Source organism: Lissotriton vulgaris, chromosome 2_1 (genome assembly GCF_964263255.1).
Source record: "Lissotriton vulgaris chromosome 2_1, aLisVul1.2, whole genome shotgun sequence".
Lineage (NCBI taxonomy): Eukaryota > Metazoa > Chordata > Amphibia > Caudata > Salamandridae > Lissotriton > Lissotriton vulgaris.
The window spans coordinates 1,930,996,604-1,931,012,442 of record NC_141687.1 but is presented as its reverse complement, the minus strand read 5'-3'; the positions used below and the strand labels follow the sequence as shown (position 1 = coordinate 1,931,012,442).

At 41.4% G+C, this 15,839-nt stretch overlaps 1 protein-coding gene across 3 annotated transcripts in view; it reads left to right on the top strand.

The window, feature by feature from the left end:
- Positions 1 to 15,839, top strand: part of NTRK3 (neurotrophic receptor tyrosine kinase 3) — a 1,577,634-nt gene that overhangs the window by 1,397,440 nt on the left and 164,355 nt on the right. For all 3 annotated transcript variants that reach the window (XM_086958117.1, XM_086958116.1, XM_086958115.1), the window contains exon 14: positions 9,680 to 9,852. In XM_086958117.1, the coding sequence (XP_086814243.1) occupies positions 9,680 to 9,852 (173 nt within the window). The remainder of the gene's footprint in view (positions 1 to 9,679; positions 9,853 to 15,839) is intronic.

The window sequence follows — 15,839 nt, the reverse complement described above, 5'->3', positions numbered from 1 at the left end:
TTGCTGGCCCATCCTGGCCACACCTAAACCTTCTTTGTGCTACTTTCTGGAAGTAACACACAACCCCTAACAAAATCGCTATTTACAGTCATGTGACCCAGGACACTGGCAGAAGTCACAAATAATTAGGACAAGAAAATGCTTACTTTTTAAAAGTGCTATTTTCCGATTTGTGACTTAAAATCTGACTTACCATTACCGATGATTTTAAATTAGAATTAATTTCAGTATAAACAGCATATTTCGTGGACCCTATCAACACTCCCTGTAGTTAGAGCCTTTTTTGGTATTTTTTTTTAATGTTTCCCACATATGTATAGACCCAGCCCTGAGGAAGACATTCTCTCATTCTAATCGAGCCCACAAGAAAGACAAAATGTGTTGGCGTATACAGATATGTGGCCGGGGTACTAGCATTAACATGTACTAGGGATTTAAAAGTAAATTAAATGTGCCACTTAAATGTAGGCCAACTCTACCATGTGTGAGCACATGTACTTTAGCACTGGTCAGAAATGGTATGGTCCCAAGGGTTGTAAAGCCAGCAAAAACAAATTGAGTAAAGCAAAAGGAGTGAACACAAAGAAGTGGGAGGAATACCACACCAAGGATGTCGGTTCTGACACGACACACAGATGAATGAAACCTGGAACATGCCATATGTATCTGCCAGCTTACCTCCTGGTATCGATGTGGACATAAGGGTGTCAGAGACTTACTTGCAAATCGGACCATTGTTAATTAAAGCAAGCTTTGTGTGCCCAAATGACACTTGTGCATATCACCCATGTCAGTGGATTGCATAAACAGCAGTGGTTTCAAATTTCATATTCACATGACTGTTTTCTTATCTGTGAGTTAACATTCATAATTTGTAGTTGTACGTCATTCTTGTAAATAACAGATTTCAAACAATGGTAAATGTAAAATAGAATTGCAACATATATTTAGCTATTAGGCATTGTGCACACATCAATAGTTTTACATAGGAATGGTGTATGATTTCCACTATTCACAACAATTACATGACTCCTGTATCCCGTGTATTTCAAATACAACAAATAGGAAGTTTAGAAAATTAAACTAGTATGTGGGTGTGAGCTCTTTCTCCCAGGTCAATTCTTTAGGCATTAGAACCTCATTCAATAATCTTTCAGTAGCTTCCCGCCCAGACCCGATGAAATGTGACTAGAACAAGTACATTCTATTCTATCGCACGTGTTCGATGTATGTATCTTTCTTATATTATACATATTAGAAATCAACAGTAGCAGAAATTCTAAGAATGATTGAGTTTGCAAATAAAAGAGGAGCATTCCAGTTCAGACAGAGAGACAGACAGAATGACTGAAGAATGGATGTCACTTGCACATGTCCTCACATGCTGTACTCATGCCCTTCGACATTCTATCAGCACAGTCATCATCACTTCCAATAGAGAGGTGTGGAGGTGTGTGCTTTCAGGGTGGCTGAAGCACATAGCTGTATATTAAACCTAGAGTTGAATTTGTAACACAAAACGTAGAAGATATTGTTGCTAGACTAGATTTTGAAAATGACACATGACTGCAGGTATTATATTTAATATACTACGAGAACAAAATACTGGTGCCAATCTAGATTTTGAACTTCAGCCATCACTGGAGATTTTCTAGTGATGACAGCGAAATTACATTCTTGTGTTTGGGTAATTTCCCTGTGATAATATAGGTGTGGGGAGGTTATTATCGGTGTCTAACACGCAGTGGAAATCTTCTAACTGAAAATGAACCATAAATCAAACAAAGTGATGTCTTCTGTTTTCTTCTTTTCCATTACCTTGTCTAAATGGCAGTGCATTAAGAAACTTAAAATTCATTGTGCCTTGAAATATCACATCTAAACTCTACCCAGTGAAATGAGAGAAGCTATTTTCTTGAAGGTATCTCATCAACATTATGAATATATTAAATGCTTGGAGTCAGTAGACTGCAAGAGGCCTGAATGGATGCATTTCCATTCAGCAGTTTGGCTATAATTCAACTAAATATTGTTAGACAGACTATGCAGTGATTACAGTGAAAGTATAGCACGAGTTCAATGAAGAAAATCGTCTATAATTCTATAACGGCAAACCAACTTAATTGCATATTGCTTTTGTAATTTAATTTGGTTGGGAATGAAAGCTGCAATGACAGTCTGAAAGAGGGAACATGGGATAGTTTCACAGTTAGAAATATCAACAAGATGGTGCATAGTGTTTGGAGAGGAAAATGTCTGAGTCCAGTCACTATAAACCACATTATGTTGACTATAAAGGACCAACATAAACAGGAACAAATCGTACAAAAGACTATATGTAACTCGAATAAGTTGTATTTTACACACATTATGCTTGATTTGAAAATAATGTCTAGAAATCCATTTACCAGTTAAAAGGGCTGGCCATTTTATGCAAACTATGCAACATGCCTTGTGGGTGCTGGTATCAACATGCCACAAAATGTCCTACCAAAGATACTGTATCAAGGATCCATCTCTATAATTGGGTGGGATGAACACTTGTACATTAATGGAGCTGGCCAAGACATTTTAAAAAAATAAAAGTAGAGCTCCTTGGAAATGAACTCTGAACTTTCCATAAAAGCCAATCCTAACTGGGCAATGTATTTGAATGGCTAAGTCGAATGTGTGTCTGTGTTTTTGTGTGATGTGGACAATTTCATGATTCATGACTGGATGTCTCTATCATACCTCGTGAAAAATTCATGCAAAACTGAGGGTTTTTTCTTATTTGGGTACACCTATGTACATCCTTACCAAACATGAATTACTGTCATTCTCACTGCCTTTTCTTTCCCTCCTCTACCCGAAATCTTGCTGTTCTGTTCAGTCCCTCTATTCTCTAGAAACCCTTTGTCCCCGTCACAACCCCTGCAAAAGCTGCTAAGGCCTAAACATAAAAAATATCTGCAACTGAATTCCATTCCACAAAGTCAATGTGTTTTTCAACTCACTAGTACCTATAAAAAGGCCTCCCCAATATCTATTTCCATCTAATGGCAACATTCTCGGCTAAGCTACTAGAATCATAAGCAGCCTCTCAAACTGCACACCTAGTTCAATCTATCATCCACAAGCCTGCAAGTTATCTATCAAAAATAGTTCCTTCTATAAACTGCAGGCCTTGGTATTGAATTCTGTCAATGAGATATTGACATCCAATAAACAAAATCTCATGTTGTCACCTAAATATGTGCTGCATGAAGGTTCCAATCATTTTACCTCAAGGAATATCCTCCTCTGACATTCATTCCCATTTTCACCTAATTTATATGCTTTAAAACAGCCCTAAAGAATTATTGCTAATAACAACAAATCAAAGAGTGATTAGCCCATAAGTCTCATCCCTATTGTTATACTATGTATAGCATTGTCTTAGTCTATTAATGGCATTACACATGCTTGTGAATAGCTCATCTTTGTCTTTGACCCTCTTTAATTCTGAACACTGACTTATTTATGTTATCCATCCAATATACATTTGTCCTATTGAATGTCAATATCCTGATGTACAGCATTTCTGATCAATAGACGTTGCCTGATAGTAAATAATACATGGATAAATAAATACATAATGATGTGTATAACACACTACCTACCACCAGTGTTCATGTTGAACTTTATTTGCAAAATTGCAACAAATTTAGATCACTATTAACCTCTGTCAAGACTGAATTTTATTATTGATCTCCAAAAGACAATAGTAACATTTTCCATGGCATTGAGTATTATAGGATATGTCTTTAACTATATGAAAATGTAATTAATATATTTTCATAGAAATCCACCGGTATCTGTCAATACAGGCCGAAAAAATTATATTGTCTCTGTTCCAAAAGTGATAACAGGAAAAAAAAAGAGGAAGCATATTCTGAAGAGGTGAACTATAATCAATTTGTTTCCAATAGTTTAATTCACCATTAGCAGTTAAATTATTATGTCTGGACAGAAAATGTTACATTCAAACCACGCGGAATTTGACAATTGATTTTTTTAAAATAACTTGAGTGAATAATCCAAAAAATCAGCTCATTAAAACATCACCGACCCAAAGAAAAGGAGAACTGAGCATTTCCTTTACTAAGGTGATTTATTCAATGAAACACTGTGCTAACATTATAATTCATACTATTCTGGAAAAGCAAGCCCATCTGAATGATTCCTTAATGCCGAAGTTGGGCTTTTCTGCAGGGTCATCGCCAACGTTTTTACCTTCAGCCTCCTGTATTTTGAGCCCCTTGTGGTCGGCTTTTAGGACCAATGTTAACAAGTGCTAATGTACTTGTGCTCCCTCCTTTAAACATGGTAAAATTGAATTACACCCAATTGGCACACAACTTACTTGTAAGAATGGTGCAGGGTCGATGAGAGGTGGAGATTCGGGCAAGGTTCTGTTTGATACAGCTTAAAGTACTCCACTGAGTGTACTACCTAGATCAGCCTTATTCAAAATGGGACGTAGTGAAAACATGAGATGCCATAGGGGATGTGGGGCGGAGGGATCCTTTTTCCACCTGCTCTGGGAATGCCCGATCTTCCAGGTATATTGGACAAGAATAGCCCAAAAAATGAAGGAGGTAGTGGGAATTGAGGTACCTGCTAAACCCAAATGGCTCCTTCTAATAATGAGGCTGCAAAGTGTAATATAGCAAAAGCATGGGGGGGCGATCACTCCCCCTACATTGGAAGACTGGGAATGTGATATGGAAGGGTACTGGCAAGCGGAATTAATGATTTATGAGAGCAGAGGGTGCCCCAAGAAAGGGGAGAAAATGTGGGGGGCATGGCAGACTTATCAGGGACTATAAAGGGGGAAAATAAAAGTTAATACAAATGGAACTATTCTGTTTACTCAAATGATTATATCATGTGAGGAAGAAGATGTTATTAATCATAAAAAAGGACCGTGGTTGTACTATCAAGGTTCTTTGTATGTGCAGAGTTTGTATGTTTTATTAAAAAGAGTTTAACATGTTTTTCTTTTACTTGTAAGTCCCTAGTAAACTGGTATTACTTGTACACATGGCCTGCAATTAAAAGCTACTGCTGGGCCTGCAGCACTGATTGTGCAACCCATTTACACCTTGGCTGCTAATGGTTTTCCCCTCCTGTGCTGAGTGGCTTTGAAAGCCCTTTGTTCATGACGAGCTCAGCTCGTCATGAGTGTATGAGAGGTGTACATCATGACGAGCTGAGCTCGTCATGAGCGTCGAAGGAGTTACGAAGCCCTTTAAACACGTATCAGGCTTGACATTGCAGCCTGTTTGTTTAGTTCAAAGTGTCATTTTGGCCTAGCACAATAAAACTCTTGCCAGGCCCAAACCTCCCTTTTTAATACACATACATCTGCTGGAGGGCAAGCCCAGAGGGCAGGGTGCAGAGTTTTTAAAAAGTTGGACATGTACTTTTAACTTTTACATATCTTGGTAGTGAAAAACTCTTACATTCATTTTTCACAACTGCAAGGCCAACCTCTCCCAAAGGATAACATTGGGTACCTTATTACATCTAATAACTGATATCTTTCAATGGGGGGTACTGGAGAACAAACAACAGAAGGCACTCTGTAAACACAGTTGAGACCGGGTGTAATTATTATGTAACAAACAACAATGACTCAACAGGTAACAAAGGGAAGACAGTTAATAAAACATGCTCATTAATTTGCAGGGGGGTGAAGACAGAGAGACCAAGGTAGTTGAATGAGAAAAATAGAGAGTGGTTTATATTAAAGCAAATAAAGGCCAGAGGAACAGTATCTGAACTATTTACAATAATTTAATAATCTGAGGGTACTTGTGCACATAAGTATTCGTGAAAAGGTGAACGACGAAGTTTTGACAGTGAGAGGCGACGCAAAGGCTAAACAGTAGTGACAATATTTACAAAGGTTTTAGGTTCACAATTTTGATTTATAAAAATGCAAGAGTTTTGGCACTTTGTGTGAACCGTGGAGATGCCCCAGTAATTGCTCTGGACAGTCGATTATCCATAGGGGCCAAATTTAGTGTGGAGAGCATTGCCTGTGAATGCTTCAATAACAGTTCAAGTGAATCCTTATTATTTCCTCGATTTAAGTTAACAACATTAAATGCATAATTAGGTCTATTGATTTTTTTTCGTATTTTTTAGAATGCATATTCAGTCTTAAGATCAGAAGTCAACCACTTGCAGCTGTGATAATGTCTGTTAGTTAACATAGCTCAATGTCAGTGCATTCATCTGGTGCTAAGGTCATTGAAGATTGTAGGACCTCAATGTATTCTTCAAAGACACTTACCATATTTTTGAGACTGGTAAATGTTTGTTAAAATTGGAGCAAAACTCCCAGTACACACCTATAGAGTGTGCATAGAACCTCATGTGAATTTTAAACAGCAGATAGAATGTTTTGATGAGGATTTTTTTAATATGAAATGGTTATCTCTAGTGATATGTCAAAATCTTGAAAATATTTGGTTCTGCTGTAATTCACATGGTTAAACAAAAAATTGTTAAATGTGTCGACAACATTTTTTATTTGATGAAAAACCATGAGACGGAATGGGCCCAAAGAAGAAAGTCCCATCAAAGTAATTGTTCAAGTAGTAAAATAGGTAGAACTATCAGTTAAAATATGAGATTGTTATTTAATAATATTCTGAAGTTAGCAAGCTGTTATAGATGGGTGTAAAGACAATACAACAGGATGAGACAAATGTAATGATCTTGAAGAGGATTCAGGGAGCTTTTATCTTAATAAATTGAGCATGGGAAATATGGTTACGCGGTAGAGTATGGAGCATTTTTCCCCCATATGTTTATGAATTCAATCTTCCAGTATATGTGTAGGAGGAATTAAGAGCTCAATTTAAGGTTTGCAAAGTGGGAGGAATTCCATAATCCGGAAGTCCTGCAAACTAAGTCTTAGTAAAATAAGCATGTTCCTGTTAAAGCTGGGTTTTAGTTTGAAAGAACAACAAAGGATATAGCCAAGTATAGCTAAACGATATGTTTGAACCACTTCGAAAAAAGGGTTTGAAAGCCTAAATTCTCTAACGTGCCATGTAAAATATTTTCTTGCTATTTTCACTGTCTAAGATTAAAAACAACTATGAAACAATGATAAGATTATCACATCACGAGTTGCGGCTAACATGGCTGAATAGTGATATCACTGTTGACTCATTTGTGGCAGAGATCGGGTGGCCATAGTTCCTCACACACTGTGAAGAAAGATGGTGTGAAACCACACAAGCACTGTCACTAGCAACAGACTGAAAACTACACCCATATTTGATATATAGTGACAATGTTTGCTAGCATGGAGACACCATGCTCCCTCTCTGAAGAACAATGGGCCTGAATGCATACTACATGTTAACAAATATAAACTCATTGGCAGCCTTTAATGTTTGACTAACACATTAGAAACATTGATACTTCACTTAAACTTGTATAGTGCTGTAGTAAAAGAGTGTTGGGCTCTAGGACGCTGAAATACTTCATTTTCAGGCATAATGCTAATTTGCATTGAGGTAATATTTAGCCCCATATTACATAATATAAAGGAAAGGCATTGTGCGTTCTTTCTGTGTGCGGTGTGGTTAGAGGGTGCTGCTTTGCAACACCATAATTCAATCTCCCATGCACTCTCACAGCCAGACTCCATGACGCAGGCATACAGGGAACCGCCCTTGACAGGCTCTGCTCCTTCCTCGCCAGCAGAACCCAAAGTTCCTCTTCGAACCCACAACGATCAACTGTGGGGTGCCCCAGGTATCATCGCTCAGTGGGGTTCCCCAGTTATCTTTGCTCAGTCCCATGCTCTTCAACATCTACATGGACCCCTTTCCGCCATCGTCAGACAGACTGGACTCAGCATAGAATCCTACTTCGATGACACCCAGCTCATCCTCTCTCTCACGAAGGAACCCAAAGCCACCAGACTCAGCTTCAAGCAAGGAATGAAAAATGTTGCAGCCTGGATGAGCAGCAGCTGTCTAAAGCTCAACTCGGAGAAGACAGAAGTCCTCATCCTTGGACCCACCCCCTCAGCTCTCAGCTTGGGATAACACCTAGTGGCCCACCTACCCTCTACAACCCCCACAGAACACGCCCAACTCCTACCTCACCATGACCCACCAGATCAACGCTGTCCCCTCCACCTGCTACAACCCCTCCACATCCTTCACAAGACCTTCAAGTGGATCCGCCCGGAAGCCAGAAAGACTGGGACCCATGCACTCATAACAAGCAGACTGGACTAGAGGAACGCCCTCTACGTTGGAATCAACAAATCCCTGCTAGCAGACTTCAGACAATCCAGAACACCACAGCTAGACTAGTCCTTGGCATCTCATGACATGAGCACATCAACCAACACCTGCGAGACCTCCTCTTGCTCCCTCTTGAGAAGAGAGTAACGTTCAAACTATTCACCCACACCTACAAATCTCTCCACAACTCTGTACTCAAATACCACAACAAAAAAATCTCCTTCCACATACCCAAAAGAAATCTCCACTCCACCGGCCTCGTCCTAGCAGAAGCCCCATGCACCCCCAGAACCAGAGCTGATGGAAGAGCCTTCTCCTACATCATGGCCAAGGTCAGGAATGAGCTCTGGGTTAACATCAGACGCTCCCCTACTCTGCACACCTTCAGGAAGATCCTCAAGACTTGGTTCTTTGGCTGACCCAGAGCTGCACCCCCCCAGCTCCTTGAGACCCTCATGGGCAAGTTGAGAGATAGTTTAATTCTACAGTTGCTCCACAACAGCCCTTAAATTAGCACCATTTGGTCAATTTATACAGTCCAGGCACAGCAGCTAGGGCTGAGGTTGAGTCAACGCAGTTTTCCTTGTATACTCGAGCAGTGTGCACCTACTATAAACCAATGCTGCTCAGATGATAAATTATCCAAACAATGACATCCTTGTGCTGCCCCACAAGACTGAATGAAAAAACATTTCATTTGACTTTGATTGAAATACCAATACAGTAGTGCAATTCTGCAGTTTACTTATTTGCTTCTCTTTGCGTTACTGACACAGGCACACTTTATACAGGTATTAGTTTTCAAATTTGATCATCCTCGGAGGATATTTCAAATCACTCTTTGTGTGTCTGAGCAGATGTGAAAATTGAAATGAGTTGATTTCTAAAGATCAGCAAAACTTAGAACTTTCCAAAAAGAAATTGCTGATGCTACTCTACGTTCATGAATATTTTTAAACATTTGGTCATAACTGTAGATCTATTCCTATAGCTACTATACACTCATAGTGTTAGTGCTGCTGTTTACCTGCAGCCTGCCTCAAATCTGGTACAAAACATGCTTCATTCTGCTTTATAGTTAACTGCATTTTATTACTAAACCAAGCATGTTTAAATTATTTAAAAGGATATGAAAAGCCTGAGCCAATAATGCAGAGAATTAACCTACTTTGGAGCAAGATGAAAAGTTTGAAAACTGAACTTCCCCACTGTTTTGCTTAAGGCAATCAGCAACATGATTATGAATATTTATTACTGGATTCATCTCAAATGAAATTACAAATGCATCTGTCATATTCAGTTGTACCTTTGAGTGAAGAAGCCATCTCTTTTTGGCATTCTGGTGGTGACAGTATTTTTGTTTTTATGTCCTCCTTCAGGCTTTGAAGGATCCTACCATGGCTGCCCGGAAGGACTTCCAGAGGGAGGCTGCACTTCTCACAAATCTCCAGCATGAGCACATAGTCAAATTCTACGGTGTATGTGGGGATGGTGACCCACTAATAATGGTCTTTGAGTACATGAAACATGGGGACCTCAATAAATTCCTACGGTGAGTGACATAAATATAGGAAAAATTTGAACATTTCCATATCTTATACTATTTTGAATTGAGGCTTTTATACTTCTATGTGGCAAACATAAAATGAATTATCCCATTTAAGGCAATTTATTGTGTGATGAAAAATTGGAAGCAAATTGTCTAAAGTATCACAAAAGAACGGCTACTTGAGTCCATGACTAAACTAATGTCAGCAAGTAAATTACATTTATATAGATAAGAGAATGGCCTAATCAACTATAAGTAACAGCATGCGTGTTTTCATTGAATGATTGCATCAGCAGGATGTCCAAAATCAGTAAACCAATAAACAGTTTATCATATTTATCAAATAACCGTCAACATAAGAAAAAACTAACTCACCAAGTAAAAACAACACATATCACAGCAGACAAGTCCCAGCACCAGCATGTGTGTACAACTTGATCATCACTGCCCAATGCCATTGAACTAGGCCCGTTATCCCACTATTTCTATCCACCGCCAGGATCCTCCCACAAACCACTGCCTTCTGCCCAACTCTTGACATCTGAAGGTTTTAGTGGCCGTCATCTCACATTAAAATGGTATCCCTACTTGAACACCCTAATGGTATATATTAGAATTGCAAAATAATTTAAGGCATCTTACAGGAGAAATATTGTAAAATTTTAGAGGAAATATTTGCGTAAAATAATAGTCAGCCCTCAATAAAGATCTCTTTAAAATGGGTGGAAATTTTGGCCAAACTCGATTTGAAGGGCTCCAAAAATGCATTTCTGGAAGAGTAAAAAGTGAATAATATTCTTAAATTGAAATTTGTTTTCAATTGAGGGTAAAATGTTGCTCTGTCCTGCCTTATGCGCTTACATCCATCTTATAGTATCACTGCAAATCTCTCCACCTCCATAAACACCAATTGTTCAGCTTGTACTCAAGAGATACTTTGATGAGATAACATTTTGAAAAAAAATATCAAAAATTGACTCATGAAGCTTGTGTTTTTCTTGACTAAGCCAACATTATTATCCCATCATACTTAACTATGGTGGAGTGGGACATACCTTCCTTTAAAAAAATCTGGTATATAAGCTCTGACTGTAGTGAAAAATTGACATGCCACTTTCTAGCAACCTTTGATGACACACTACATGTTAATGTACATTCGACATTTTTGCATGTTCCAAAACCCTACCAATTATTGGGTTGTAAATAATAGTTGATATTTTTACCTAGCTCTCTGGATTCAAAGCATGACTTACAGTTTGCTAAGTGTTGGCTAGTGATCTCTGAAAAGGGTATGGTTAATACTTGCCCCAACTTACAGTGTGCGACTGTAGCAAGCAAGCCTGAATTTTTATTGAGAGTTAGGGTAATGGTAACACCGCACATTCTTTTATAACATGTGTACACATCCTGCAAGTAAAAGCACAATTTGTATGCAAATTTGCTAAGGAGCTAAATGCTCTTAAAAGGCACAAATGAATCATTCTAGTACTTTCATGGTATGCCAATGAAGCCTAATGCTTCCCAAGTGTTGAAGCATTTCTTCAAACTTTGCAATGGTGCCCGCTAATTGGTAAGAAATGCCTCCAGTGTGCCAATGCCAAAGTTTTGTGATGGGATACCATTTTTAAGCCAATAATTACTGTTAGACTTGGCATTTTCTTTTGTGTTTCCCATGAGTTTTTGCTTTGTGACTTCCCGATTTTTACTCTGTTTTTGCTGGAGTAATGATTCTGCGCAATTTCCTCACTGCTGATCAGTGGTAAAGTGCAAGTTCTCCTGTTGTAAAATGTGTTATGGATTGGTATTTTCATGATTGGCTTATTTGATTTATATGTCAGTCCATAGTAAAGCGTTGGTGGGCTGCAGCACTGGATAGTGCCATACACACAAACAGCCCGTAAAGTGTAACTCTGGCTTGCCATTGCAGAGCCTGTGTAGAGCCTAGGGCTGCCATGTTGACTTGACAAGTGCACACACTTGCCAGTCCCTAAACCTTCCATTTTCTGCATGTAAGTCGCCCCTAAGGTAGGCCGAACGTACCCCCATGGGCAGGGTGTATTTTAGGTGAAAGGTAGGACATGCCCTGGTGTGTGTGGCATGTCCAGATAGTGAATTACAGCCTACTTAATTTTTCACTATTGCAAGGCTACTTTTTCCCCATAGGCCAGAGTGGGCAGTTTGATTATAACATCCTATAATCCAAACTTTCTCAGGGAACATGGTGGATATTTGAGTTTAGTATGCCTAAACTCAGAATGATAAAGTACATATTTTAGTGAAGTTGATTTTAATATTTTGTGTTTGAAAATACCACTTTTAGAAAGTAGGTATTTTCTCACCTAACCATCCAGCCTGCCTCTGCTAGCTTGTGTATTGTCTGACTGACAGGGCCTGTAGAGACTCCAGGAGACAGGGTGAGTCAGCACAGGGCTGAATAGACACATCTTCACATAGATGGGTGGGAGGAGTAGCACCTGGGTCTGAATAGGGCTGGGCTTGCCTTCCACAAAACTGGCTCCACCTCCAGTGGTGCGTCTGAGGACCCTGGCCCAAACTGACAAAGGAAGAAGATGCACACTGGCAGAATGCACCCCAAACTGGTTTAAACTACTGAGCCACTGCCTTCACCGCATCGAGAGGCACTACAGCGTGCACTGCCTCGCTTCACTTCACAGGCCTGGTCTCACTGACACAGTCGCCGCTGGCTCGACACCCGTGACCGTCTCATCATGCACAGCTTTCCGGCTCCGCCGGCGCCAATTCCTGCAAACCGGCTCTGTCGATTGCATCGCCACCTTCCAGCACCGCAACAAACACCATCTCGCCCTTCACCTCACGCCTTGGCCTCACCGACACCGTCTGCACAATCGTCACCGAGCTGCTGCTTGCACAGCATCGAGAGGACACTGCATCCTGCACTGCTTCCACTTTGCACCATAACCGCAATGGACGCCATGACTGGCTCTGTCACCTGCACCGCAACTTGCTAGTGTCGCACCAAGCACCATAACCCTTGGTCTAACCTATGCCATCTGGACGATCGGGAACGAGACGCTGCTCGCACCGCATAGAAAGGACACTGCACTGTGCACCGCTTCCTGTTAGCATCATGACCGCGGCTGATGCCAAGTCCGACTCGCAATGCCGTGTGAGCCGCACTAAGAAAAGTACTGTTAAGGAGTCTGTTAACGCTGTTGCTGGAACTGGGGGACTCTGTTGTTTTCAGCATCACGGTAGACTGGGACCAAGTTACCGACTCGTACGAACTGTGTTTTCAAGATATTTTTGCAATTTAAAGACATCTGGCGCATTAACTATTTTTAAAGTAGTGCATTGTTGATTTTTATCATATTTGGTCTTGTTGTAAGTATATAAAAATATTGAATATTTTTCTAAACTGGTGTGGTGTCCTTTTGTAGTGCTTACACTCTATTACTGTTGGTTATGTACAAAGGATTTACACACTGCCTCTGAAATAAGCCTGACTGCTTGTGCCAATCTAGCAAGGGGGTGAGCAGGGGTTATTTTAGGTGTGTAACTCCCTTATTCTGACTAGGAAGAAGGGTCCCTACTTGGACAAAGGTGCAAGCCCTTTCCTACTAGAGACTCATGTTAGAATCTGAGGTCTCTGGTTGTCACAGGTAGGTACTTGTGACAAGCAAGGACCCTCTCCTCTAGACAGGGCAAGGGAATAACTCTCCCAAAATAACCCCTGCTCACCGCTAGGCGGCGTGGCGCGAGCAGTCAAGGCTTATTTCAGAGGTGATGTAAGTTAAGCAGTTGTGACCACATCCAGTAACCCAGTGACAACACTACAAATGGACACAACACAGGTTTTATATCAACAATAAGTTATACTTTATATAGAGTTACCACAAGACCAATAAAAAACAAAAAGAATTCACAGTACTATCAAATTTCAAGAGTTCAGGTTTAAAAAAGCTTAGTTCAAGGTTCTGTGCGAGTCGGTAGCCTTGTCCAGCTACAGCGTTGCTGAAAAGAACACAGAGTCCAACAAATCCAGCGGATAGCGGCGGTCCGGGCCCACTCAAATGTCGACAGACTCAGTCACAGTACCTTTTCCTTGCGGCAGCAGGCACGGATATGCGAGCCGGTTCCGGGGTTCGCCGCAGTGTAGAAAAAGAAAGCGTTGCAGGTCATGGCGTCCTTCTAGTCACAGTGCAGGCTACGGCTCATTGACGGTGTCGAGACGGAGTTGGTGATCTCAGAGCTTGCGTTGTTCGAGGCGGACGTTGCTCGTTGTGGTGCTTCCAGCTTTACAGTGCAGCGACAGAGCCGGAGTTTGGGAGCTGGCGTCGATCAGCCCGGACAGCGGTGAGAGTTGGGCAGTGGGTCGCAAAGCGTGCGAGGCGGTGCCAAACTCTGGTGCGGTTACAGAACTCGAAATCAGCAGCAGTGACTGCGATGGTCAGACCAGTTTGATTTGGTGTAGCGAGGCGTTGCACGTTGCGGTGTCCTTCCAGTCGCGGTGCAGGCTCCAGCTCGTTGACGGCATCGAGGCGGACGTTTCTCAATGCGGTGCCAACAGGACACTGGGCCAGTCATGAGAGTCTGTCACAGCTCCCTGCCTCTGTAGCCACTGGAACAGCAGCAATTCACAAAGGCTGGTGAAGTCCACTGGTCCTGGGACTTCGGTCAGGGGGCAAGCTCTCTTCCAAGCTCTTGGAGATCTTTGCACAAGTTGAAAATTAAAAGTAAAGTCCACAAAATCCTTTCTCGTCTCTTTGGCAGTCAGGCAACCATTGCAGGCCAATCCCTCAAGCAGCACTTCAGCTTGGGAATAGTCTCTACTCAGTTTCTTCAGGTTCCTTCTCCTCAGCAGAGGTTTCATCTTGTCAGTTCCAGGAGTGATCCCAATACTTATACCCCAAAACCCTTTGTTTTCTGAGGATAGAGGGGCCTGTGCCCAGTTTAAGCCAGTTCTGAAGCACTCTGTTTACCAGACTTCTCCTTCCCTTTCACAGCACAGGGCAGGCACATCAGACTCCCTACAGGAGGTGGAGCCAGCATTGTGGAAGGCAAGTACAGTCCTGGAGCACTTTGTTGCTTCTTTCAGTGTGCAGGGCAGAGACATCAGACATACCACAGGGGGTGGAGCCAGCATTGTTGAAGGAAGGCCCAGCCCTATTCAGGTCCCAGGTGCACTCCTCCCTCCCATCTGGATGCAGATTCTCTCTTCACCACTGGGCTGCCTTAGCCCGTCTCCTGGAATTCTCCAGTCCTGTCACACACAACCCTAGACAAGGAATACACAACCTAGCAGAGGCGGGCTCAAATGGTTAGGTAAGCAAATACCTACTTTCTAAAAGTGGTATTTGCAAACACAGAATATTAAAATCAACTTTACTAAAAGATGTATTTTATTATTCCGAGTCCAGGCATACTAAACTCGATTTTCTACCATGTTCTCTGAGTCTGTTAGGATTACAGAATGTAACAATTCTAACAGCCCATTCTGGCCTATGGAGGACAGGTAGCCTTGCGTTGCAATAGTGAAAAACGGAAATGGCTGTAATTCACTATTAGGACATGCCACACACATCAGGGCTTGTTCTACCTTATACTTACAATGCACCCTGTCCTTGGGCCTACCATAGAGGTGACTAATAAGAAGTGAAGTGAAGGCAGCAGGATTCAGGCAGGTCCATTGCAGGTCCAGTGCAGCAGGTCAGCTGGGCAATTGCAGGGACCTCTGGAGCATGTTGTGAACCTGTAGGTGAGAACAGGAGGCCAGCTAACTAGCTCTTGGAGTCACTCAGGTAGTCTAGGATGAAATGGGCAGTAAGCATGGGCGAATTTTGCGAATCTCGCGTTCGCGAATTTTGCGGATTTGCGAACTCGCAATCCGCAAAATCCGCGAATTCTCGCGAATTTGCGGATTTTTTTTTTTTTGTGTTTGCGCGGGTTTCTGCGAGTTCGCGAGGGTTTTGTACAATGTCGCAAATTGCGAACTTACCTGTCGGGTCGCA